This window comes from Ceratotherium simum, chromosome 11 (genome assembly GCF_057802395.1).
Source record: "Ceratotherium simum simum isolate JZ-2026a chromosome 11, ASM5780239v1, whole genome shotgun sequence".
Lineage (NCBI taxonomy): Eukaryota > Metazoa > Chordata > Mammalia > Perissodactyla > Rhinocerotidae > Ceratotherium > Ceratotherium simum.
Genome location: NC_141910.1, coordinates 13662957 through 13688841, shown reverse-complemented (window position 1 = coordinate 13688841; position 25885 = coordinate 13662957). Strand labels below are relative to the sequence as shown.

At 53.1% G+C, this 25885-nt stretch overlaps 1 protein-coding gene across 4 annotated transcripts in view; it reads right to left on the bottom strand.

The window, feature by feature from the left end:
• Positions 1-25885, bottom strand: part of SFXN5 (sideroflexin 5) — a 113225-nt gene that overhangs the window by 13189 nt on the left and 74151 nt on the right. For 2 of the 4 annotated variants that reach the window (XM_004435540.3, XM_087436578.1), the window contains 3 exons: positions 14351-14466; positions 12211-12296; positions 5945-6062 (listed from right to left, as the gene is read on the bottom strand). In XM_004435540.3, the coding sequence (XP_004435597.1) occupies positions 5945-6062; positions 12211-12296; positions 14351-14466 (320 nt within the window). Of the gene's footprint in view, positions 1-5944; positions 6063-12210; positions 12297-14350; positions 14467-25222; positions 25286-25885 lie in introns of all 4 variants that reach the window. The other 2 variants (XM_087436575.1, XM_087436577.1) reach the window with 2 other exon arrangements.

Below are 25885 nucleotides of genomic sequence, written 5' to 3'. Positions count from 1 at the left end.
AGATGAAGACAAAAACAGATTGTCGAACAATGGCTCCGGCTTGTACGTGAAGCCCCGTCCCCAGCCCCTGAGCTCCCGGGGGAATAGTTGGGGGACAGAGAGAGGAATGGGGTGGGGAAGGGAGAGCTCGAGAGGAATCAGGGAAGGGAGAAAGGGGCACAAAGACAGACAGAGACAGAAACAGGCAGGGACGCGGGAGGGGATCTTGGCCAAGGTACTGCTTCTTGCTCCGGGGAGACATGAGGTTCATTAAACGGGATTGGAAGCACTCCCAGGTGGGGAACACTGGCTGCCAGAGTTGGAGGGACATTCACCACACCCTGGGTCAGCCTCTCGTGGCAGCCAAGCCCATGGGCCCGGAGACCGGACCCAGGACATCTCCCTCGAGGGACCCGAGGCACCAGCACGTGTGCATGTGTGTGTGTGTGCATGTGTGTCTGGGGGAGGACAGAGATGACCACATTTGCCTGGAACCCAGAGCCCCAATCTCCAGAGAGGGCAGGGCCAGAAAGGCCACCACAAATCAGGCCCCACAGTGCCACGGCGGCCTCCACAACCCAGCTGACCTCGAGCCACCCTGGGCAAGCACTGGCACAGCCCTCTGCTTTATTTTTATCACCTGACATTTCTTGTTTCTTGGGTTTCTGTCTGTCCTCCCCAGAACGGAGGCTCCCTGAGACCAGGGGGCTATGACAGGAGCCTCCCAGTTACAAGAAGAAGGGGAGAGCATCCCGGTGTCTGTGGGGTGGGGAACAGATTCTGGGTGCAGACGGGCCCGTCCATGCCTGGGTACAGCCCGGCTGAGCTGGCCTTGGCCAATGCCCCACAGCCTTGTTCTGCAGGTCACAGGGTCCACCAGGGCAGACCCCACACTCCCTGCATGGTGACGGGACTGAGGCCTGGAAGGGAGGCCAGACCTTGCGCCCCCCATTCTCACACCCAAGTTAAGGAGGTTCCCCACCTCACCTGCTGGCCCACTAGACAACACCGCCCCCCCTCCCCCCGCCCCCAGTTCTTTTGTCTAGGGACAAAAGCACAAACACCTACTCCAGAAGGCCCCTTGAACGTGGACATGGATTCCCGTGAAGGGCAGGGGGGCTAGATGAGGGCTCTGGAATGTTGCTACTGATAAATGAGCAAGGAATCATCTGGGGCTCATTTTATAGTGAGGTGGGGAAGGACTGGGGAGGGTTATGGGATCTTCTGTGGGTACAGAGCCCACTCCATCATGGCCAACTTTGTACCTTGGGCAAGGTACTTAACCTTGATGTGCCTCAGTTTCCTCGTTTGCAAACAGGGAATAATATTGGTACCCACCTCATAGGACTGTCACGTTCTGGACCCCCATTTCCCTGCCACACCAACCGGGCCCCTCTACTTACTGGACCTAGGAACCCTAAGGAGGCCATGCCTTTCCACCCTGGGCGATGAGCATTCCCTCCCTTTTGCTGCCCTTTCTCCAGGCTCCCAACCCCCAACTCACAGGACACCCAGTGAGTGCAACTTTCTTTGCCGTTCTCCAATGGTTTCCCATCCCTGAGCTCACTTCTCTGAACAAAGAGAGAAACGTGAGTACCATTCTGCCTCCTAGGCTGCCTTGTCTCGCTGTATCACCCAGTTGCCAAGTCTTGTCAACTCCTCCTAGTGGCCCTGCAGCAGCTCGCTTGCAGAGAACCCCTCCTACTTGAAATGACTTTGTCCTCAGCATCCATGAAGCAACTCGGCCAGGGCTCTCCCCCTGCCCCTGGTGCTCCTGCCCTTTCTTGACAGCTCTTCTTCCTCCCACAGTGACCTCACCTCTTCCTCAGCTTCACTTCCTCGTATGCACCGAAAGTTCCATATCTCCAACCAAAATCTCTCCCCAGAGCCTTAGACACCCACATATAACTGTCTAGGTAACATCCCTTGATAGTCGATAATACCTGGGACTTGAAAGGCATTAGGAGGATTTACTACAACAAGGCATACGCAGAGTTCCCAGCATGCTGCCCAGCCGAGCAGATGCTTAGTAAATGGTAGCTGTTGTTATTATTATTTGGAATTTTCATTTTTAAGTTAGTACCATTTTAGTAGGCAGAAGTACTAATTGGAAAAGAGCAGACAAAACTCTCACCCAGGGATTGAACGGGGGACCTAAGTGCTTTCCTTGACCTTTGGGGTTAGTCAGTTGGAGACTCCACACCCATCACTGCAGGCCAGCCATTCTAGGAACCAGTTCCTAAACTCTATCTCCAAGTCCCCTAATTTATTAACTAGTGTTCCAGCAATTACTCCTGTTGACAACCTTGGTGACTCTTGGCAAGGTTGGGTCAGCCCAAGCAAGTCCAGACTTATGGTGGCAAATCCCACTGGCTTCTGGGATGTGAGACACAATCCCTGTACAACAGAAGCAGCACCTCGTTAGAGAGAATTAACTGGGAGGATAGATGGAGGAGCAAGTTCCTCTCAGCCACTTGGCTGATGGCCTTGGTGCCATAGGTCACAGATGGGCCTCAAAACCGCCCATAGTGCTCAGGCCCAGCTGCATCCTGTTGGGGTTGATGCAGGTGAGGACAGGGCTCTGAAAATCACGTCCCTACCCTCCTTTCCCAGAGAACAGACAGTATGCAATGACTATATCCTTCCTGCTCTAGAGAAAGAGGCTTGGGTTGCAATGAGAAGGACTTTGGTTAGACACCCAGAAGAACGAACTATTTGAGGCAGGCATGGGGGAAGAGAGGAGTCCGGACTTCGACATGGAGCCTCTGCAAGGCTGGAGCTCCTCACTTAGACTACCTCTCTGCAGTCAGAGCTGGAGGCCCGGGTGGGTGGACGGTGGCCATCTCTCCATTATTTGCCCCAGAGGGACACCTGCCAAAGGCCCACAGCACTCCTAGACTCTTCTCTACCACAGGGTGGCCCCCAGCTCCCGCTTCTCTCCACTGCCCCAGGGTAGGCAAAGTGGTTGAATGAGGAGAGAAAATCCCACAGAACAAGTAGATGCAGCATTTCCTGGGCACTCTGGACTGGGAGTGGGCCTCTGGGGTTTCCTCCCATGTCAGCATCTGGCTTCTGTGACTTTGGGCTGGTCCCTTGGCTGCTCTAGGCTTCCACTTCCCCAGCAGAGCCAAGAGGGTGGTAAACTGGATGACCTTGAAAATCCTTCCAACGGGATGGTCTCCGATTCTGGACCGTGGGGTTTCTCTGCCCTGGGTCCCTCTCCTCCACAGACAGGGAGAGCTACGAGAGCTACTCAGAGCTTCTGAACACAGTGTGCCCACAAGCACTCTGAGCCTCGCCTAGAACCGCAGACTGTGCAGAGAGATGCAGCAGCTTCCAGGGGTGCTGGGCCCAGCCCTTCTAGGATGGGGATGCCAGGACCACTGAGAAGTGCCCTTCCTCCCATCCTTAAAACTTCCAGGCCACCTGGAGCCCTTGGCTCCATTTGGAGTCCCCAAGCATCAGGTAATAGCTGTTCAGCTTTCAAGGGGGGTGGGGGGCGGGCAAGAGGGCGGGGAGGGGTAGCCCTGGCTTCACGACAAGGCTGGACCCCATGGACCTGAGGGTGCTGCTGACACAGATTACACAGCAGGCTTCCCATCCCAGTGTGCCTTGGCCCCCCAAGACAGGAGCCCCACCCCTCACAGTTTCCTCCTAAAACTCTGGGCTCCCTGGAGGGAAGTGACTCCAGCCCTCACTCTCCTAGGACCTGGGGCCCCTTATTTTCGACTTCCCTGACTTCCCTCCAGGAACCTGCACCCCTCCCACCACCTCTCTGGAGGATTGAGCAGGGTCAGTCCTGCAATCACAGGTCAGAAGGGCCCGTCTCTGGCCACAGCCTCCGTCTTCCCGTGAGCTCAGTTACTCCAAATACCACATTCACTCTTTGACCCCCTTGGGTCTGCCTCTCCATCAGAGTTGCCTTTCCCACTCAGCTTACTCGCCCATCTTCACCTCAACCTGCTAGGATCCCAAGAGGGTCCGCTGCTCCTCCTGATCTCTTACCAACCTCCTGAACACCGCACCCAGCGGGAAGAAACCCACAAAGTGAACCCTGTGGCGCCCCCCACAGAAGCTGGCCCCCAGCACCTCTGGGTAGACAGGCCCTTGCCACACCCAAAAACCCATGTCATCCCTTAGCCGTCCCCTCTGCTGACTCCCTGCACCGCCCACCAGGCCTCCCTGACTTCACTGGGCCACTGTCTCTCCCATTGTCCTCTCTGAATGTCTCAAACGGTCTCTGTAGTCCTAACCTCTGACCTCCCTCTTCCTCTCTGCTCAGTCATGAGAATACAGAAGCCATCAGAACAACTTCTGGAACTTCCCCACCCCCGAACCCCACCCCCAACTGCATCTGCTCCCCCCCCCCCCGCCCCAACTACTAAAGTGGTGAGGGGGCTCTCCCCCTGCCAAGGCAAATCCCTTGAATCCCTACCCCTGTGCTCTGTCGCCGCCCCCTCATGGACTTTGCTCTCCCATCCTCCTCCTCCCAGTGTCTTCCACTTCTCTCCTGGTGCCTTCCCTGTTGCATTTACACAAGCTCCAGTGGCTCCCCTTTAAAAATGGGAAAAATAAACCAATAAAAGCCTCTCTTGATTCCATATCTCCTTCCAGCTGCGGGTCTGTTTCTCTCTTTTCCCTTGGCGCCAGCCTCTGGACGGAGCAGTCAGCTCCGCGACCCGTTTCCTCACCATCAGCTGGGCCCCACCCCTCGGACAGGGTTTGCTTTCATTGCCTGAGACACCGGTGGACACTTCAACCTCACGGAGCCTGACCTCTCAGGAGGGTCTGACCCTGCGGATGGCCCAACACCCAGTGACCCCACTTGGCTCTGTCCTCACTGCCCTGGCCATTCATCCTTGAATACCACCCCCTCCCTGGGGGCCTCCTTTCTCCACACGATCCCGGCTGATCCCACCCACTGCCCTCGCTTCCATTACTGTGTTTATGCCGGTGGCCTCTTCTTCTGTCCCTCATGCCCGGGCCTCTCTCCTATATTCCAGACCCAGAGCCAACTGCCCACAGGCACCTGCACTTGCACATTCCACAGCTCGTCCATCCAACTCAACACGCTGTCCACCCTTAAACCGGCCCCTCCTGTGTCTCCATCTTGTTGAGTAGTACCTACATCTGCCTGGTTGTTCAAAACCGGAAAGCCGGGCGCACATCCTGCCGGCTCCCTCTCCCTCCCACCACATGCAGTTCTTCATCAATTCCCGAGGAAGCTGCCTCCTAACTCTCTCTTAAAAGACCCACTTCTCTCAATGCCCACCGCCAACAGCCTGGTCCAAGCCACCATCGTCTCTTACTGGACTCCCGCCACAGCCTCCCGATGGCTCTTTCTCCTCCAGAGCTCCAACCCAGCCTTACGATGCAGCCATGGGGACTGTCCAAAATCAGGAATCTGTAGTTCTGCTTTGCACAGCCCTTCTGAGGACATTCACCCTCTCAGCTTTGGCTTCCCAGTTCCCAGCACCACCTGGCCCCAGGCCCCCTTACCCAGCCCACCTCATCTTGCTCCACTCTGCTCCAGAGGCAGACTTTCCTCAGCTCTTGGAACATGCTGTGTGCCGCCTCACCTCAGAACCTTCCCACCAGGTGACCCCAGCCTCCGTGTCCCCTCACCCTCTACACACCTGTCCAACCGCAGCCCATCTCCAGGCCCCAGGGGAATGCCACTTCCCTCTAGGCTCAGTTTGGGCCCCCTACTGTCTCCTCCCACAGCCAGCTGAGCTTCTCCCATCCTAACACTCCTCACCCTTCATTTGCTATTCCAGGTTTCATCACTGTGTTCACCGCTTGACCCTCAGCTCTGAGAGGTCAGAGCCTGGGCCAGTCTCATCCCCGGTTCTAACCCCAGTGCCTAGCCCAGCACTAAGGAGTTGGCACTAAATAAGTATTTGTCAATAAATGGCCAAACTGTTTGGTCCTCCCTGTCCTGCCCTTGAGCCCCTCCCCCACTGACCTCTGACATCTGCGGGAAAAGGCTGATGGCCAGTGGCAGGGCCAGGCCGAAGGCTGCCAGGCACACGAGGCTTTGCACAGGGAGGAGCAGCCGGGGGCGCGCCTGCAGGAGAGCCGTCCTATGAGGGAGACAGAAGGAGGGAGCCCCGTGAGACCAGAAGACAGGGTGAGCGGGCCGCTAGCCTCCACGCGAGGTCCCACTGAGTCCCAGGGCCAGGGCAGCACGGCTCTGGGCCAGTGCCAGCCCGTAGCTAAATAGCTGCGGTGGAATTCTGTCTTAGGGGCCTTCCCCAATTGGCACCCCTCTCCCCAGGCTCTGCCCTGAAGGACATTGCTAGTTGAACCCTAACCATAAATCATAAATGAGCACTTGTGGGCACCCACCCTACCATGCACCCAGCCCTGTGCAAAGAAGGCCACATGTGGGGGAGACGAGAGAGAGAGGCTGTCGGCTCCTGCTCCTGGGGGGACACACAGGAGAGTAAAATCGCCCTTGAAGGAGCACGTAATGAAAGAGCAAACAAACCAGAGTAGATGCCAAGTCCAGGGGAGGAGACAAACCACACACACACACACAGAGGCACACACACGCATACATATATACACGCATACACACATGCACGCACACATACGCACAGCAGGGAGGGGATGTTCCTCTTCTGTGTATGGGAACAGAACACACTCACTGACTCCCTGGCCAACTGCAATCCAAGAGCCACAGAGAAGGCAATGACTTGCCCAGCACCAAGGCCAGGTCTGCAGAAGGCTAGCGGGGCTGCTGCCTGGACTCCTGACTCCCCGCGAGTGCTGTCACCCTGCACTGCTCCCGGCTCCTGCCTTCGGGACCCTCTGCCAGCTCCATCACTAGCATGTCACAGCTGGCACCCACTCCCCATGGCAAGCATCAGAAGTGAGATTCCTGGGCAGGAGAGGGGTATGAAAAACTTCCCGCCAGGGCCCTGGGCCCCCAGCTCCATGACAAAACAGGCTCTCCAGACAGATGAAGGGCCATACCAGCTGGCAAAGACACTTTCATGTATTGTCCATCAGAGCTTTACATTTTCCATAATCCGGCAGGCCCTTTGGTGGGGACCACCAAGCATTCCACTTGGGGAGGCCAGGGTGGGATGCGCCAGCAGGATGGATGACTGGACTGTTTGCCAGGGGGTGCTGGGTGGGCACTACATCTGACCTTGGTAACTGTGTCTCCTCCACGGGACTCAGACTGGCTCCTGCTGTGGAGAGGCTATAATCAGGGCTCTCGCCCCTCCCCTTTTGGAGCAGGGCAGGCTGTGGCCACAGGACAGAGAGGCCCTCCTGGGGGCAGGCAAACCCCACACCACCTTCACCTCCAGGGACAAGAATCCCAAGAGCACCTGGTACTGAGCAGACAGCAAAACGGGGAGCAGCAGTTCTCAAACTTAGTGTTTAGGCAGATGGTTAAAAATGCAGACTCCCAGGGGCCCCTTACCCCCATGAGACCCTGATTCAGTTGGTACTACACCTGGGAATCTGCATTTCAAACAACCCTCCATGAGTCTGACAGGTGGTCCCCAAACCACACTTCTGAGAAACCCAACCCCAGGCTGTTCCTGCTAAGGTGCCAATAAGCCCAATTACTTGTAAATTCTATGCGAGTAAAAGGCCTGGGCACAGGAAGCATTGTTCTGGCCCTTCTTACGTGCAGGGAGGAGGGACAATCCTGGTGGCTGGGCTGTGCTCTAGCCCTTCCCACCACTCAGACCCCAAGATCTGTCCAGCTGTTGAATGAAGCCTGAACTGTGCTGTTGGGGAGGGGGATTTCCTCAGGATTAAGAGCAGCAGGACAAAGGTGCCCATATCAAGCTCCAGCCCGTCTGACCTTCCCGTCCACCTCAGTCCAGCGCCCCCTCCTCTCCGTCTCCTCCAGGGAAGCCTCACACCCTATGGACTCAGCCCAAAGCCTCCAGGGTTGCCATGGAGTCATGGTGGGGCAGGAAGTAAGGCCCTGAGATCTCTTCAACTCAGATCACCTTCTCCAGCGGGACAAGGAGGTGGGATCCATAGGCTTACTCCACACTTGCACACAGGGCCCGAAGCCTGGCTCTGAAGAGGCTGCACTCCTCCAGTGGCAGTGACTGGGACCTCAGTCCCTGAGGGGGATCAGAGCAGAGGGAGGGGCCAGGAGGTGTGAAGTTCTTGGAGGCACAGCCCTGAGGGTCACTGAGGGCAAGGAAGGTGACAGGGAGAAAGAGTGAAGCTCCCTCCCTGGCAGGTGAGGGGCAGGCCATAGACTCATTCCTTGGGAACTCTGGTGGGCACACGGGACAGACCCCCTTCCACGTGGGGCTGAGACCTTGGCTCCTCTCTCAGGAGTGACTGGCTGAAGTCCCCACTGAGAAAGGGGTCCAGGAAGCACCAGGCCTGTGCTCGACTCAAGAAGGAGGCAGGCCTGAGACAGCAGCCTAACAGGAGCCTCTGAAGTCCCAGCCCAGAGCAGGCGGGAGAGTGAACACAGCAGGACGGGGGAGGGGAGCAGGAGAGGGAAATGGCAGGGAGGGATTGGAAAGGCAGCTGGGGGAGTTAAAATATGCAGATGGAGAGATGTGCGAATGCCTGGAAAAAGGAAAGACCCGGATTCCAGGGAATGAGGGAGGCTGGGGAGCGGCCTCAGGAACCACCATCCGGGATGGTGGGTTGGGGCCGAACCCCAACCCAGCTGAGACCCAGCCTGTGGGGGAGGGCAAACTCCAGGGCCAGGGATGCAGGGCCGGTGAGAGCAAGCTGCTGCACTGGCCTCTACATTGGAGGGATTATGTTGGGGGGATGTGATCCCCCAGCCCTGGGTCTGAAACCAACCAGCTTCCTCCTCAGGATAGTGAAGCTGGAATGTGAGCCCTCAGCCCGAGGGGAGAGTGACAGGGGATGTTTCAAGTGTGTGAGCATGTGTGTGTGTGTGTGTGTGAGCGTGTGTGTGAGCGTGTGTGTGTGTGAGCGTGTGTGTGAGCGTGTGTGTGTGTGCGAGCGTGTGTGTGTGTGGCGTGTGTGTGAGCGTGTGTGTGTGTGCGAGCGTGTGTGTGTGTGCGAGCGTGTGTGTGAGCGTGTGTGTGTGTGAGCGTGTGTGTGAGCGTGTGTGTGTGTGAGCGTGTGTGTGAGCGTGTGTGTGTGTGTGTGTGTGTGTTGGAGGACATATGTATCCCCATGTTCTGGGCTGGGATGGAGGCTCCTCTGCTTCTGACTTGAGACTCTTTCCTTTCAGTCTCAGCAACAGGGACACCTGAACACACCAGGCTCCCACATCTCTTAGCCAGCAGGAAACCCAGGACCTCGAGGATCTCTGAGTGCTCCTCCAGAGAGGAGAAACTGAGGCCAGAGGCGAGGCAAGCAGGGCCCCAGCCCGGGCCGCCACACAACAGCTTGTCTCCCATTGCTGTGCATTCCCTCAGCACTTAGAGCACAGTTTTAGTTTGCACTCCATTAATTTGCAAGCAGGCTGCTTTGTAAGTGTTCTTTTGTCTTTTTTCCCTGGTTGTCCTGACTCCCTCACCCAAGTGGGGCTCCCTGAGGGTGGCGCTGCCTCCCCCATCAGCCTCCCCCATCAGCCTCCCCAGCAGAGGCCCTGCCACCAGCACCCCTGCTTGGAAAGGGTACGGGGTGCTCAGGGGGCCGCTGCAAAGAGCCAAGGGCCTTTGGGACGGTACCAAATGCAAAGCGTAGCAAATAAGGTGGGGAAGGGGGCAGGTGCCTCATTCTCTAGGTGGGAAACTGAGGCTGAGGGAGTTTCCTTGACCAGCCTGGCTAGAAAGTGGGGGAGCAGGAACCCAGATTTTGTTTTCCTACCAGGAGTCTCGGCTGTCCCTCCTGCCACACAGTCTTGCAGTTCCCTGGAGATATGGGAGGTTAGTAAGTCTTTGAGGGAACAAATGGGGTCTGGTTAGCTTGATATTCTTGGGGGAACCCGGGCTGGACTCTTTCTCCTCCCCAGAGACCCTCCCAGGAGCTTTAGGGAAGGACCAACCAAATACACAAGGCTGCCGGAACTGAGCGCTAACCCGGCTCTACCTACCTGAGGGGCTTCTTTGGACCCTGAGCTGAGCCAGACACAGGGCAGCCTGGACGCTGGGCAGATCCCAGAACTAGAACAATCCCCCACCACCTCCCATGCCTTCCGAAGCTGAGTTTAAGTCCCCAAACCAATGGGACACTAACCATCACCCCACTTTCTGTAAATCCAACTCAGATGCCAACCGGGAAGGCATCTCAGACCACATTTTTCCCCAGCAAATTCCAGGTTCGGGATTCAGTAGCCTTGAAGACAGAAGTCCTACTTTCCTCATTTGCCTGGTGGTCTCCCTGTGTGTTCCTGCAGTCACTGGGATGTGGGGACAGCCTCAGTTCACAAGGGTTAGGAGCACAACAGCAATTGCTCCCCTCGGATCTGTTTATTTTTGCTACTTTCATAAGAGGTTAATTTTCTTAAATCCCAGCGCTCAACGTGCCCACCCCTGCTCAGGTACCCCCACCCCTCAACTCCCCCCTCTTCTAGGGTGACGAAGGGATCCTCTCGGCTGGACACAGGGCCCCTCATCAGCTGGCCCCAACGAGCACGCTTTGCTTCTGTCATGCTGGACTCCTCAAAGTCCACACAACGGGCCCACACCCTGCCCAGAAGGCCCTCCCACCCCCAGAAACCCTGCCCTGCTCTCAGAGGCAGCCGCAGCCCCTCTCCTCCAGACCAGCCCTCCCTCCCCTCAAGGTCACCTTGGTCTCACCTGCAGTGGACTTGTGTGGGTCATGCCCATCTCTCTTATCAAAATACAGGCTTTCTGAGGCCAGGCCCCCAAATCTGCTCCTCCCTGTCTCCACGCAGGGCAAGACCCAAGGACATCCTGATTACGCCATGTGATCTGAAGACCCAAGAGGCAGCCCCTGTGGCAGGAAGAGCCCAGCCTTGCAGCCGTATTCCTGGGCCACTCCCGGCTCTGCCATTTCCTAGTGTATGACTATAAGCTTTTGGCCTTCCTTTCCTCATCTGTAAAATGAGGAAATCATACTTACTTCATTGCACTGTTGTGATGGTTAAATAAGATCATTCATTCATTCAACAAACACTGAGCATGTACTATGTGCTGGAACTGTGCTAGATGCTGTGCGGGGCAGTAAACAAAGGAATTTACTTGCCTCCATGGAGATTACATTCTCGTGGAGAAGACAGATAATAAACAATGAGATAAAGAATCTCAGATATTGATAAGTGCTGTGAATAAAAATACAGCAGTGTGGGGGCAGGGGAGTAACAGGGGGCTCTTATCTCAATGGGGTGGTCGGGGGGCCTCGTGGAAGAGATGGTTTTTGGGCACAGGCCTGGCTGAGAGAGGGCTGAGATCTAGGAAGTACTGAATAGATGTCAGCATTATTATAATTCGTATTGTGGGAATAGGAAGGTCCCCAAACTGGGGAGAAGCCCCTGCCCCAGAGCCCAAGTGGAGTGGCCCACGCTGTCCTTATCCTGCATTGCCCCCAAGCCCAAGCGCGGACTTGAGGGGCCCCCACTCAGGCTAGGCCTCCAGGAGGGCGGGCACGATCACTTCATTTTACCTGCACCTCCATGCTTTTATTCACTTTGCTCCCCACCCAGACCCTGCCCTGCTCCTTGCTGTCCCCCTAGACTCACCCTAGTCCTCAGGGCCTGCCCACACCTGCATGAAGATCGGCCCATCCCTCCCTCCCTGCTCAACCTCTCTTGTGATCAGCATTTCCGTCTTCACGATTCAATTTCACACTCATTAGTTAATAGAATCACTCTATCATTGTTGTTATTATTGCGTTCCCTTATTGCTTTATAGTCATGACAAGTATATGTTCTCAGAACATCCCTCTGTGGGAGGCAGGGAGGTTAGTACTATTCATACTTTATAAATGGAGAAACTGAGGCTCGGTCAGTGGTGACTTGCTTCATGGTGGATGCCTGAAAGGGGTGACGCTGGCCCCAAATCTAGTCTTCCTACCACAATCTTCAGACTCTCTCTTCACAACTGGTTCTGCACTATGCACTAATAGAGCACATTCACACACATGCACAACTGCACACACACATGCACACAGACATGCACACTACAGAACCGCCAGCTCCTCAGAGCAGGGCCAGCCTGCCTGGGAGAGTCTGGACAAATCGAGGCAGGAGGGCGGCCAGCTGCTCCCTCTCCCTTGCCCTGGGCCAGCCAGTTCCCCTTCCCTCGCCGCCTCCTCCCCGATGGCGGCCCCTCTGTCCTGGCTGCCCCAACTCACTTCTCCAGCACAGACATGACGATCGGGGGTAGCACCAGGATAGGCATGGGGAGGACCACTCGCGTCAGCGCTGTCTCCAGCAGGGCCTGAGGGGCAAGCAGAGGCTGTGGTGAACAGGGGTCCTGGGTGGGGGACAGCCGCCTGGCAGCAAACCCCACCCCGGAGCTCCTAGGTGTGTGTAGCACTGCTTTGCACATCTGGCTGAATGGAATAATTCATGGAATTGCTCACGAAACTGTATTCCAAACAACAGAAAAAAGCCACCCCCGTCTTCCCACCACATACATTTGAAAAGAGCAGATCCCTGTCACCTGCCACATGGCAGGGAGGGGTGGCAACACAGAAGCAGCCTCAGGGAGGGGCCTGTGCCCAGGGAGGTGCCTCCCAGGTGGCAGGGTGCAGAGGCTGGGGAGGAAGCATATGGAGGACTTAGGATGCTCTAGAAACAAAACAGGCGCTGGAAGAACCAGAACAAACAGCTGGGGCCTGCCGAGCCGCGTGAGGCTCGTGGTGCCGAGGGAGGACAGAAATTCCAGGATTTACTTTTTCTTTCTTTTTGACATCCCTTAAAGTCAAAGATCTGGAAGATCTTGCATCTCCTGGCTCTGGATGAGAGGCTTTCTTAGTGACAAGAGGTTGGCTTTGTAAGGGGTAAATGCTTCTGCTGCGTGTCTGCTGTGTCTCCTACGGGGGCTCCCTCGGGGTTCCTGAGGAGCAGGGATGTGGTCAAGGCACAGCTCAGTGCCAGTGCTGCACTCTGACAGTCATCGTGGGGAGTTCCTTTAACTCCACGGGCTCCCAGCCCTCAGAGAAGGCTCCAGGAATGGCTCGTAGCCCACGGATCCCTGGAGCCTTTCCCCAGACAGCAAGGGGCTGACCCAGCCAAGCTGAGGGAAGCCCAGGCTGCAGAAGACCTGGGGGTTCCCTGCTGTTTGGACCACGAGGAGGAGTTATCACAGTCGGCCTCCCTCACAGCAAGTCAGGGAAGAGGGTACGGCTGGATAGGAGGTTGGGTCAGGTAGGAAACTGAGGTCAAATGCCCTCTGATGATGGGCTCAGGGCTGAAAATCTCTTCCAGGACCTTGGGTCCTTCATGATCAGCCTCAGGAAGGCCCAGGAAAGGGTCCCTCCAGTCTCCTGAACAGGTGTGGGAATGACAGGGGCCCAGAGCCAGTGCGGCAAGCAGAGGATGCAGGGTTGACACTGGCACCCCGGAGCCCTGTGCCCCTCACAAGCCTTGGACAGGCACTCACCTTCCCTGAGACCAGTGGGGAGGGGAGGACAGGGACAAGGAGAGGGGCCTTCCCACACCAGAGGCCATGGAGAAGGCCTCACAGACACAGGGGAGGCTCGAGGCCCCCGTGGGAGCTGATGAGTGACAGTGGCTGGAGCAGAGGTGAATGCTCACAGCTGACCACCGTCCCAGCACTTGGAGGCCGGAGCAGGACAAGCCATTAACCACCATTAGGATAAAGGCTGGAAAGCATAGGGAGATGCACAAACAGACTGGAAATTTTCTTTTTGAATTACAAGTGCTAGAGTGGGTGAGGCTGGTGAAACCAGAAATGAAAGAGGGCCTTCTTGTAACAAAATATCCTTCCCCAAACCACGCCCGTGGCTTCCCCCTCGAGCCTGAAATCCCTCCACCTCGGCCACACTCACTCCTGGGGGAGGTGTCACCTGCAGAAGGGCCTGTTAGCACAGAACCACAAACCACCGGCTCCCAGGCTTCCTCTTCTTACCCAAGAGGATATGAAGGCCAGGGAGCAGGGCCCTAGGCTCTGGGGAGGGAAAAGAAAGCTCTGGGGCATGGGGGTTTGCTCCTCTGCGCTCACCAATTAACATATCAGAGAAGCTGGGTCCTGAGGGGTTGGGACAAGAGATGGGGCGTTTCACAGTGGTGATGACAGGGCAGTCAGAGAGAAGCAGGGATGTTCGGGGAACAAGCATGGCTGGGAACAGACCTCGAGGCCTGGGGCTCATATCGGGAAGTGCGGACAGGGTGAGGAGGAGAGATCTAGAGGACAGAGCTAGCATGCTGTGGACAGGAGCCCCTGAGAAATGAAAACGTTTACAGAAATCCAACCCCCTCCCCGTTCCTGGCCCCCCACCAACCCCCGGAGCCCCCGGGCCGACCCACGTGTCTGGCTGCGATCTTGGAGGAGCCCACGAGGTTGCCATCACCATCCAGGACATCGATCCCTTCTTCCAGCTCCCCATACCGCATCAGGACCACGTTGCAGATATTGGCGCTGGCTGGAGAAAGAGAGGGGAGCAGGGAGCAGGACTGAGGGGGAGGATGGCATTCCGCCTGCTGGAGAAGACCACTGGGCTCCACCCTCGCCCCAGCCTCCCTTCCCCAAGAAATAAACGTTCTGAGTAAGTGCTGAGTCTGCGTTCAAACGCAGTGGGTGAAGGTGTGGTTCTGCTGTGCATCTGCCTATCAGCCTAGTGAGGGACTTGGGGGCCCTTGGGGACCTGGTGAGCAAAGGTAGAAAATAACCAGTGTTAGGGAGGAGGGGGAAACTGTTCAGGGCTTAGAGAGCGACCAGTGATGAAGGATGCTGCTTGCCTCTCCTCGGGAGCAGGCCCCACAGGCAGGCGAAGCGATGCCCATCTGGGAGGGCTCTCTGGCCTGAAGACGCATCATTGGCACCTGACGCTCCACCCTCAGCAACTCAGTCCCCTGGGCTGCCTTTCTGGGCATCCTGTTGAAATGCCAGCCCCCCACATTCAGCCCCTTGTTCCTTAGAGTGAATCAAGTTCCCAGAGATTTGCTTCCCTGACAGCAGGTGCCAGAGCAGGCAGGAACCTCAGTGCTCACCCAGCACCGCCCCCTGATCATATGGATGGAAAATTGAAGCTTGGGGGGTGGGGGGTGACATCTGAGGTCACACAGCACAGCAGGGCAGGGCTGAAAGGCTACAGTGCCTAATTCTTTGGATACCCAGGAGATGGGAGGGTTCGGGGAAGGGGGGTCAGGCAGAGCTAAAGGCATACCTCCTACATTCTTGCTTCAGACAGTTGAGTTTCCCTCTGTGGCCCTGCCCCCCCATCTAAGCTGAGACCATGGGGAGCCAGGCGGAGGGGAGGGTTCCTGGTTCCTTAGTTAAGCACTGGATCCCGGAGTTTGGGGGCCACCTGTCAGCTGGTCACCAGCACAGGGAGCCTCTTTCAGCTCCTCTCTCCTGGGACTCACATGGCCGGGCCTAGGCCAGGACCAGTGCCGGTGCCGACCTCGCCTGAACTCCTCCAGCCCTGCTCCAGGATGGAAGTGGGGGGACTTAGGGGTGGTGGGCGGGTGGGGAGTGGGGGGTGACAAATGTGGAGCCCGCCTGCTTCCCTCCTCCCCCAAAAGCGCCTTGCTGTGTTTAAAGTTTTAATTTTTGCTAATTAATGTCAATTAATTTTGTATAATGAGTGTTTAATTTTGGGGAGTGTGTGAGCCTGGGAGCGACTGCAGTTCTGGGCTGTGAACGCTGATTAGCATCAACACCTGCTGCTTCCCCACTCCCTCCAGTGGGGGGGCACCGGGGTTTGGGGAGCTGGAGGGCGGCAGGGCCTCGTGGGCAGGTGGAGTGGGAGGAGGACCACAGATGCTCCTGGTGCCCGAGCCAGCACTGGGAAGCAGAGTGGTCCAGGGTGCTTGAAGCTGGGGGACAGGGGTCTGCAGGTGAGGGGTGGCTTGAGACTGGGGGGTCTCTGAGCCTCAGTCTCCCGTTTCAATAAAGTGGGGAGGTGGAATAAACAGAGGGGAAGACCGAGATGCTCTGCAGTCTTTGGAGAAGAAAAGCAGGAGACCAAAGACAGTTTTAAAATGTATTTGTAGCACATATGCCATCTCTGAGGAGCTCTCATGTTTCCACACGACACTCAGCCGCAGTGGCAACCACGGGCAGACCTCTTCTGCGTCAGGTCCCTCCTGTCCCCACAGCAGGCACGCTTACCTGTCTTAAACAGTGGCTCTCAACTGGGGGCGATTTTGTGAGTTATTTGGCAACGTTTGGAGACATTTTTGATTATCACGACCTGGGGTGGGGGTATCTAGTGGGCAGAGACCAGAGATGCTGCTAAACATCCTACAGTGCACAGGACAGCCCTCACAACAAAGGATTATCCAGCCCCAAATGTCAGTAGTGCTGATGTTGAAAAAGTCTTGTCTTACACACATCGAGACTGACAGAAGTAGGAAGGTGCATCTGAGGTAAAGGAGGAGAGGTTGGGAGCCTGGGTTTCAACCCAGCTGGGCTTGGGTTCCAATCCTGGCTGTGCATCTCCCCCTCCTCACCCTCAGAGGTGAGCTCCTGCCAGCCCCAGGGCCCCCTAGGGCTCCCAGGGTGGCCTTGGGAAGGGGGCACCCGGCCTGTGTGTTGGTGACACGCCCTCTAGTGGAGGTAGGCATGCTCTGCATCCCTAACGCCCCTGGGACTACCAGGCCCTCAGTTCCCAGGAGACACAACTGTTGGAGAGGATATTGGGGTTTTCTGTCCTGAAAGGAATCAGTCTCTGCCCTCTGAGAGCCCCTCCACCACCGCTACACCACCACCACCATTCCAGGAAGGGCAAGGCTACAAGAACATGGTCCAGGCGACGAGCATCTGCTTAAGGTCAGGAGCCCTGGCCCACTCTGCCCGGCCTCCCCAGGGGTAGAAGGATGGACTGCTTTTCGCGCCTCCACAGGATTTCTGGGCGCTGGCTGAGCTCACAGCCTCTGCACCCATGCCCAAGCTAGGGATGTCGGAGACATTGTGTGTGTGTGTGCGTGTAGGAGACAGACAGACAAAGAGAACAGAGAGCATGGATTTGGAGGTGATGGTCGACCAGCCCCAGGCTCATGGTGGCACCTCACTTGCTCTCTGCAATTTCTGAATGTGCAATGTAACCACAGCAGGACACAGCAGGACTTTGGTTCAAACACAAAACCACTTGAGATGAAAGATAAAGCACGAAAGGAAGTGAAAACCGAGCCTCTCTGCCCTCAGACAGCCCCTCTAGGACACTTTTTGGGATGACAATGCTCCCCTCTCTTCTAAGCTTCCTGGATAGAAAAAAAGACAGAGAAAACCCTAAAAGCCACCTCAGAATGACAGCACCCACCCCCAGCCTCCTCCCTCAGAACACCCACAGTTCTCACTGCCTACTCCAAAGGCACATGCCCTGTAAGCTCTTCTGTTGACTGTGTACACCAGTTGTCCATTTTGGGGCACCTGCTGTATGCACAGGTTACTAGCCATCCATGCCTTTGAGCAACAAGAACGCCAGTTTGCTTCAGTGATTTCATTTCCATAATCTCATCCAGAACTTTCAATTCTGCCGTATTCCTTTCAAACCCTCCTTAGTCCCTCCCATCCCACTTCTGGAAAGTCCAGCTCTGGAGACACAGACATTGAGAGCCTAAGCAAATGGAAAAGAGAGACCAACCACGGGCCATGGGTCTCCTTTCCAGCACATCAGCAAGATCTATTATTGACAGTATCAGCAGGTTAATTAAGCAGTCTGTTAGTGATAATGTTAAGAAAGCTGGCACATTTTCAACTCAGATTGACACCATTCAAGACTCAGGCATAACTGATGTTGGAGCAGCAATGCTGGGAGATGTCACAGGATGAGAGAGAGAGAGAGAATGAGAGACAGACAGAGAGAGCGACATTGCTTCACACTGATGGCAAGCTCAGTGTCCAGTCCTGGGGAGAATACGCTCTTGACTGCTGCAGGTGTTCTCGCATCAGATCCCTCGCGACGCAAAATCATGCAGATTGTGAACAGCTAATCAAGCACCGTGTGAAAGGGACAGTGTGGGGAAGAAGAAAGAGCAGTAGACAGACAGACAAATGTGCAAGAAAGTTCTCAAAAAGACGACTCCAGGGGAGCTGGCCCCCTGAACCAGCACAGGAACAGACACACAGATCAATGGAGCTGATGGTTCAGAAACACACCCATCTGCAGGGGAAATGAGGCTGTGGTAAAGCAGTTGCGCTGACTCGCAGGGAAAGGACCATTCAAATACGGGGCTGAAGCAACGGGCTATTCATTTAGGGAAAGTAAAACACCATAACTCCTCTGTTCTAAGATGCATTTTCTCATATTTTAATATACTAAAAATCATGATGTGCCTTACCATGGGGGGACCTTACCTGCTCCCCATCACAACCGCCTGTGCATGGGTGAACTTGGCCATGTGTAGAGGTATCTGTTCATTCAAGTGTCACCTCAGCTGCCCACAGCAATCCACACAGAATTTGAACTTAAACTTAGATTCCTAATTGTTGCCTAAAACATCTTTTTAAAACTTACACTATAATGGAGCACGGACATGAAAAGTTATTGTACATGCAGAAGATCGTCTGCCAGCTACCAGGCAATGCAATTAAAGGCAGCAGAAATTGCCAAACCATAGATAGCTACCCTAAAGAAATGCTTGCCCATATGCACAAAGAGACATTTACAAGGATGTTAATTATAGCACTGTTTGTAAGAGCAAATAATTAGAAACAACCTAAATGTCCACCATTAGGAAACTCACACGGGAAGATCTCCAAGACAAACTTATATGAAAAAAGTACCGAGTATGTACAAGATTATTTACTGAATGTAAAACCCTGTGGCTGGTATACACACATATGTGTGTGCATAAATCCACAGGTAACATTTTGGGAGATTCACACTTCACAGAGCGATCCCCTTGGGAAGGAAACTAAATTTGGGAATTAGGGATTGTTGAAGGACTTCCACTTTTTTACCCTAAATTTTTCTATACTGTTTGCATTTTTATAATGAGAATATAATCATGCTTTATTTGTCTACAAAGTGAAATTGCCAAACTTCTTGAAGTAGATCATAAAAATGTTAAAGCCAGCAGGGATTGGTGTGACCTATTCATGGGTCCTATACGTAGGTATCCATATGTCAGAAACTTTGTAAAGAAGCTGATTAACTTCAGGAATATTGTTTCCTTCAAGTAAAGAAAAAAAAGGAAACCACAAGTATATACAAATAGGAAATGCGGACAAAAAATTCCCAATATTCTTTTATATGCTTTGAAATTATACTGTCAATTTAAAAGGGGCTGAAAGGGTCAAGATTAGAGGCAGGGATTACAAAAAGCGGCGGTGGCCATGATGCTGTGTTTAACAACTAATGTCCAGAAGAGAATTGGAAAATGTGAAGAAGGCTGAGCCTCCAGCTCTGTGGTATTGAAGCAAGTGACATGGATTGAATACGTAGGGAATGCTTGTTTATTCCTTCAAATGAACATGAAATACAGTTCTCTCCTCTTCAGAAAGGCCATTATATTAATGCCTCTTATAACTGAGGCATCTTAGACTGAGAAATATGGCATTCGAAATCTATTTATGAACGATGCTATAATAAATAGGAAACTGAGGAAATATATTTATTATATATGACAAAGGGCTACTAATATTGCTCTATGGAGGGTCACTGACTCCCAATCTACCCCCAAAACATTAGTCTAAACCAATTGTAATCATCCCACCCTTGCCGGTGGTTGATTTAGGAAGTGAGATGTGACCCATCCTAGCCAAGGGGGGATGTCTGCAGGGGACTTCTGGGAAAGGTCTCCTCCTAGCTCAGCAGAGGTGGCCTGTCCTCTGGGCAGTGGTGGGTCCTGGATGTGATGCCTGAATTGCTGCCGCCATGCTACAACCATAACAGGAGCGAGCCTGAAGAATCAGCTCCTTGCAGAGCAGAGAGATGGAAGAGCCCCGGCTGCCTCACTCAGGACTCGACCTTCATAAGTAACACATTCCTTTATTATTTAAGCCAGTTTGAGTCTGTTACTTTCAGCCAAAAATATCCATAAAATGTATACAGAGTTTTAAAAATTATTAAGGAAAACATACAGTGATTGAAATCAGAGAAAAATATTCAAGTAGGAATTCATAAAAGAAATATAAAAAAATCAATGAACATGAACTCAATCGATAGATTTTTGAATCTAAGAAAAAAATCAATCTGTAGAAGTTCTTTACATGTTTTGGAGACTAATCCTTATTGGTTAGATGGCTTACAAACACCTATTTCAGGCGTATGGCTTGTTTTCCCATTTTGTTGATGGTTTCTTCAGTCACAGAGTTTAATATGTAGTCAAATAAGGAATCTTTTCCTCTCTGGTATACACTTTTTGTGTCATCAAGAAACTACCCCTACTCCAGTGTTCACCTCTGTTTTCTTCTAGGAGCTTTCATATTTTACTTTTCACATTTAGGTCTTTAATCTATCTGGAATTTATTTTTGTGTATGATACGAAAAAGGGATCTCCATCTTTCTCTCTCTCTTCTATTTGGAAATCCCAATGCTCAATAAAGTTAAGAAAAAGTTCTCAAGCATACTGGAAATTGGAAAATTGCAAATTAAAATGAGAAAAGAACTATCTCAGAAGGACAAAAATTTTTAAAGATTGATAATACCAAATGTTGAAGAGCTGTCAGAGAGGATATAGGGAGGGCCGGCCCCGTGGCTTAGCGGTTAAGTGCGCGTGCTCCGCTGCTGGCGGCCCGGGTTCGGATCTCTGGGCGCGCACCGACGCACCGCTTCTCCGGCCATGCTGAGGCCGCGTCCCACATACAGCAACTAGAAGGATGTGCAACTGTGACATACAACTATCTACCGGGGCTTTGGGGGAAAAATAAATAAATAAAATTATTAAAAAAAAAAAAGAGGATATAGGGAAACAAAAATTCAAACCCTGAAGGCAGAGTAAGAGCCAGTATGCTCATCATCTGGCAATATCTAGTGAAGCGAGAGATGTGCCCGCCCTCTGACATGGTCATTCCATTTCTAGGTACAGATCCCAGACTGGTGATTCTCAACACTGGCTGCACAACTGAACCCAAATCTGAGGAAGGGCCCAGAAAACCTCTGCCCTGGAGAAACTCCTACTCATGTGCACATGGACCCATGTACGAGGTTGTTTAGTGCAGTCCTAAGCATAATAATGAGAAACTGGAAACAACCTAAACGTCCCCAGTTAATCAACTGTGGAATAGTCATACAGTAGAATGCCTGTAGCAGCTGAAATGAACGGATATGTATTGACATAGATAAATCTCAAAACCTAAATGAAAAGCAAGTTTTAAAAGGATATGTACAGGGCCGCTCCGTGGCTTAGCAGTTAAGTGCACATGCTCCGCTGCTGGCGGCCCGGGTTCGGATCCCGGGCGTGCACTGACGCACCGCTTCTCCGGCCATGCTGAGGCCGCATCCCACATACAGCAACTAGAAGGATGTGCAACTATGACTACCGGGGCTTTGGGGGTGGGGGGAAGGATATGTACAGGGCCAGCCACTGTGGCCTAGTAGTTAAGTTTGGCGTGCTTTGCTTCGGTGGCCCCGGGTTCAGTTTCCAGGCTAAGACTGACACCACTCTTCTGTCAGTGGCCATGCTCTGGTGGTGGCTCAGATACAAAAAGAGGAAGATTGGCAACAGATGTTAGCTCAGGGCGAATCTTTCTCAGAAAAAAAAAAAAAAAGGATGTGTACAGTACATTACAGTTATTGTAAATTAAAAAACACATAAACAATACAATTTTTGGTTTGTGGGTACATACACATAGGATACAATATAAAAATATAAATGGGGAGGATGCAAATCAACAGCCTTCCAGTCAGGAGAGAAGGAAGAATCAAAAAGGTTGACGGGGGGCGGCCGGGTGGCGCAGTGGTTACGTGCGCACTCCGCTTTGGCGGCTCGGAGTTCGCAGGTTCGGATCCTGGGCGCGCACCGACACAACGGATTGGCATCGGATGTTAGCTCAGGGCTGATCTTCCTCACACACACACACACACACACACACACACACAAAGATTGAGGGCACAGAAGGCTTTGGGTCAAACTTTTTTTCTCTATTTCCTATAATATTCCATGTGTTTGAAATAATATTTCATAATTTTAAAAAAACAGGCACAGAATAAATTATTGTGGCTGTAAAAAGGATAAGTTGGAGTTTTATGACTGCCATGGAAAGACATCCAAAACTTATTGTGAGGTTAAAAAGCGGTTTACAGAACAGTATACACAGTAAGACCTCATTTGTATTAAATATATGTTTACACAGGCATATTTATATTAAATAGAGATATAACAAATGGGCAGAGATGCCGACACCTTTAGATATTTACTTGAATTTGGAGGGATATATATCAAACATTTCTGGGGAGAGAAGTAGGATTGTTTAACTTTATAATAATAATGTATTATCTGATAATCATATATTAGAAAAAAATAGAATCATTTTTATTAAACAAAAACATAAACACTCTACTTGAGCTACCATCCTGGCTCCAGACTGACACTGAACAAAGTTCCGTCCACTCCACTTCCTCCTCTCGCTCTCTCCCCCTCTCCTATTTTGTAGACAACATAGTTACATAGTAAACAATTCAAATCGTGTAAAGGGGTAAATAATAAAAACTAAGTCTCCTTCCAACTCCTGACCCTTAGCTTCACCCCCTCCCCACAGGCATCCACAGTAGCCAGGTTCTGAGTCCCTGCCGGACACAGTTTATGTATTTACAAGCAGACGTGTTTGTAAGCCACCACCTTAAACACACGTACACAAACACTCACACGCACATGAATCGCACCAGAATACAGCCCCTTTGCCTCTAGAAGAGTGATGATTATCAAATGGGGATGTACATCCCAATATTTGCTTGATTTCACGATATTCCCCATTATTCCCCCTGAGAGGCACTGCTATAGGGCACAGATTTTTCTTTTAAAAACTTGAGAATTTGGGGAGTTTCACAACCCATATTGAAGTGTCACAAACTCAGGATTGGCAATTTCTGGACTGAAAAATCAGCCTGTATATTTAGGTGTAGGCTGACTCTGAAGTTCAGGATCTCTTAATAAAAGGTTCCTGCTAACACATTCATCTTCTGGAAAATTCCTTTTCATCACAGCTGCTCCCTAGCTTGAGACTCTCCAGTGGTTCCCCATTAGCCATGAGATAAAGCTCGACCTCTCAGCTAATATCCAGGGCTGCAGAGCCCCCTCTCCCCTTCCCCTTCCCCAACAGGCCCGGCTCCTCCCACATCCCTAACCTCCCTTCCTGTCTTGTGCTTCTCCGCCTTCTCCACCTCTGGATTTCTCGAATTATAAAATCTCTGAATTGGAAGTCCATCCACTCAGCAAGCATTCACTGAGCACCTACTGTATGCCAGATCCTGGGCAAGCCACCTAGAAGCAGACGACTTGGTCACATGTGAGCGTCCCTCACACTTTTTGGGCCAGGCTGCTACACGGACACTTCCCTAACTCGGGGTCAGGCAGCTCATTCCAATAACAGTCAATTTTGCAGAAGATCCTGCTGCTCTTGTTGGGCTCCCACCTTTCAGTGCTACTTTTGATGTGTAGAGTTCAGAACTAAACAGAGTCCTTTGTTCTGGGCCCTCTATCTCCAGTAATGCAGCTGAAGTCCGAGGGAGCCTCATCAGAGCCACACACCCCACTGCGGGCCTATTCCAAGCATACAGCCCACAAAATCCCCCAGTCGTTATCCTAAGGACTCAGGCCAAGGAAGCTCTCAGGCCCCCACAACTTGTGCAGCTGCATTTTCTGACCAGCAAGCCTCTATCAAACCTCGTGAGGTCGTGGATCCTGGTACTCACCCACGAAGTCACAATCACTGCCAAGTTGCTGTGCCTGCTCTTTGAATGTGACCCACAGTTACATGTGACCAAGGCAGTTACAAAATAACTGAAGGGGATGAAACTGAAGACAGAGCCCTAGGACATTCCACCAGAGACCTCCCTCTGGCTGACTTAGCCCCACTGCCCCTTTCCTTGTGGGGCCTGACACACACCAGGGGCTCACGCCAGTCTGGAGCTGCCCCCAATTCTGGCACCAAACCCAGCCCACCCATCCTCCAGATCCAACCCAGAGAGGTTGGAGGATGTGCCCAGGATGACCTGGTAAGTGGTAGACCCATTGGTCATCCACCCTAGGCCTGCCATCTAAGAGTGGATGACAGTGTCAGCAAAAACTTATATAAGAAAACAGAACATTCAAAAAACAATTTTAAAAATGAAAAAAAAAACCAAACAGAATATATGTCTAAGAAGCCACAGAATGTGGTCACCAATGTCATCAGGGTGGGGTTCCACTATGGGTGCCCAATTTCAAACCTTTTCTGCCAAAGCACTCATTTGATCACCGAACAAACTAACATCGAACACTGACTGTGTGCCAGGCACGGAGTGGGTCTGGGGGTTGATGATGAATGAGATCCAGTCCCTGTCTTGGGGAGTTCACAGTCTAATCAGGGAGGCAGAGTCGGAAAGAAAATGGGCAGTTCCAAAATAGACACAGACACACACGGGGTGCTGTGCTCTAACCCTGATGAGGCTACCAGGGAAGGCTTCCTGGAGGAGATGGTGTCTGAACTGAGAAATGAAGGCCTGGCAGCTAAGAGAAGGTAGAGGGTGGGGCTGAGATAGTGGGGAAGAGCTGGGACTCCAGGCAAGCAGGGCCATACTGTACAAAGGCTGGGGGCCCAGCAAGAGAGGTAGGAGGGGAGATCACAAGTTTCACCACAGCTGCAATGGGGTACGAGTAGGGGCAAGACCAGGGGCCAGGCCTAGGAAAGGACTCGTGAGCCTTCAGAGGAGCCTAAGGGCTGTGGACACCACATTATCACTGACCTGGATGGAGGGAGCGTAAGTCATGCAGCCCAGGACCCAGCCAACACAGGCGCATCCTGCTGCCTTCTAATCACAGGGGATGAGGGACGGGAGAGGAGCAGGCCCAGACTGACCCTTGGGGCTTGGTCACATGGCTTGGCCACCTCCTGGATGGGGCAAGCAGGGCGGATTGAGCACCAAGGGAGGAGTGGTGAAGTGAGGGGGGAATCAATGACACCAAGACTCAAGTAGCCTGGGGGCAAAGGAGAGCATGGAGATGGGGGGGGCAGGAGTGGGGCACGTTGGTATGAACGAATAGAAGACCTTCTCCCAAAGATTGCCCAGACATCCTGAGGAATGGACTCACTGGTGAACGCAGAGATTTTTTCACGGTGATGAAGTAAGCTGTGACCTTTAATGTAAGGGACTCCTGCAGACAGAACAGGAAGAAGTCAGTTCCCAGTGAAGGGAGGAGGAGGCTGGCATTTCCGGTCCAGGCAGGAAGCTTATTCCCTGTGCGAGGAGTTGGCTGGCTGGTGCGGAGGCTCAGGCCTCCTCCACCAGGTGCTCAGAGCCCAGATGGGGGTCTTTATTAGCACACGATGCTGCTTGTTCCCTGCTCTGTGGGGATTCAGGCAGGCAGCCTGGGGGTGACCTTCAGAGCCTCCTGCCCTCCCCCTGCACACACATACACAGAGCCTGGGTACACAGAGGTGCTTGCCAGGTGACATCTGGGATCCCCACCTCTCAGCTCCCAGCTGGAGCACCTGCCCTGCCCAGTCCTGACAGAGTGTGTCTACTCCTCCCGCCAGTGCCCCATCATGGCACCCGGGACCTGGCACGCCCTCCTGCTGGTCACCCGTCCCAGCCCCCACCCCAAGGCCTCCCAAGAAGGCTGTTTGTGGGGCTGCCTCCCCTGGAATGGACTCTGCTCACAGAGACTGGTGGCTGGACCTGGGGGTGTGTATTTTTCCAATGCCTCCTCGATTGACCTTTAATTACACTGTTTGCCCAGCTCCCCAAACCATTA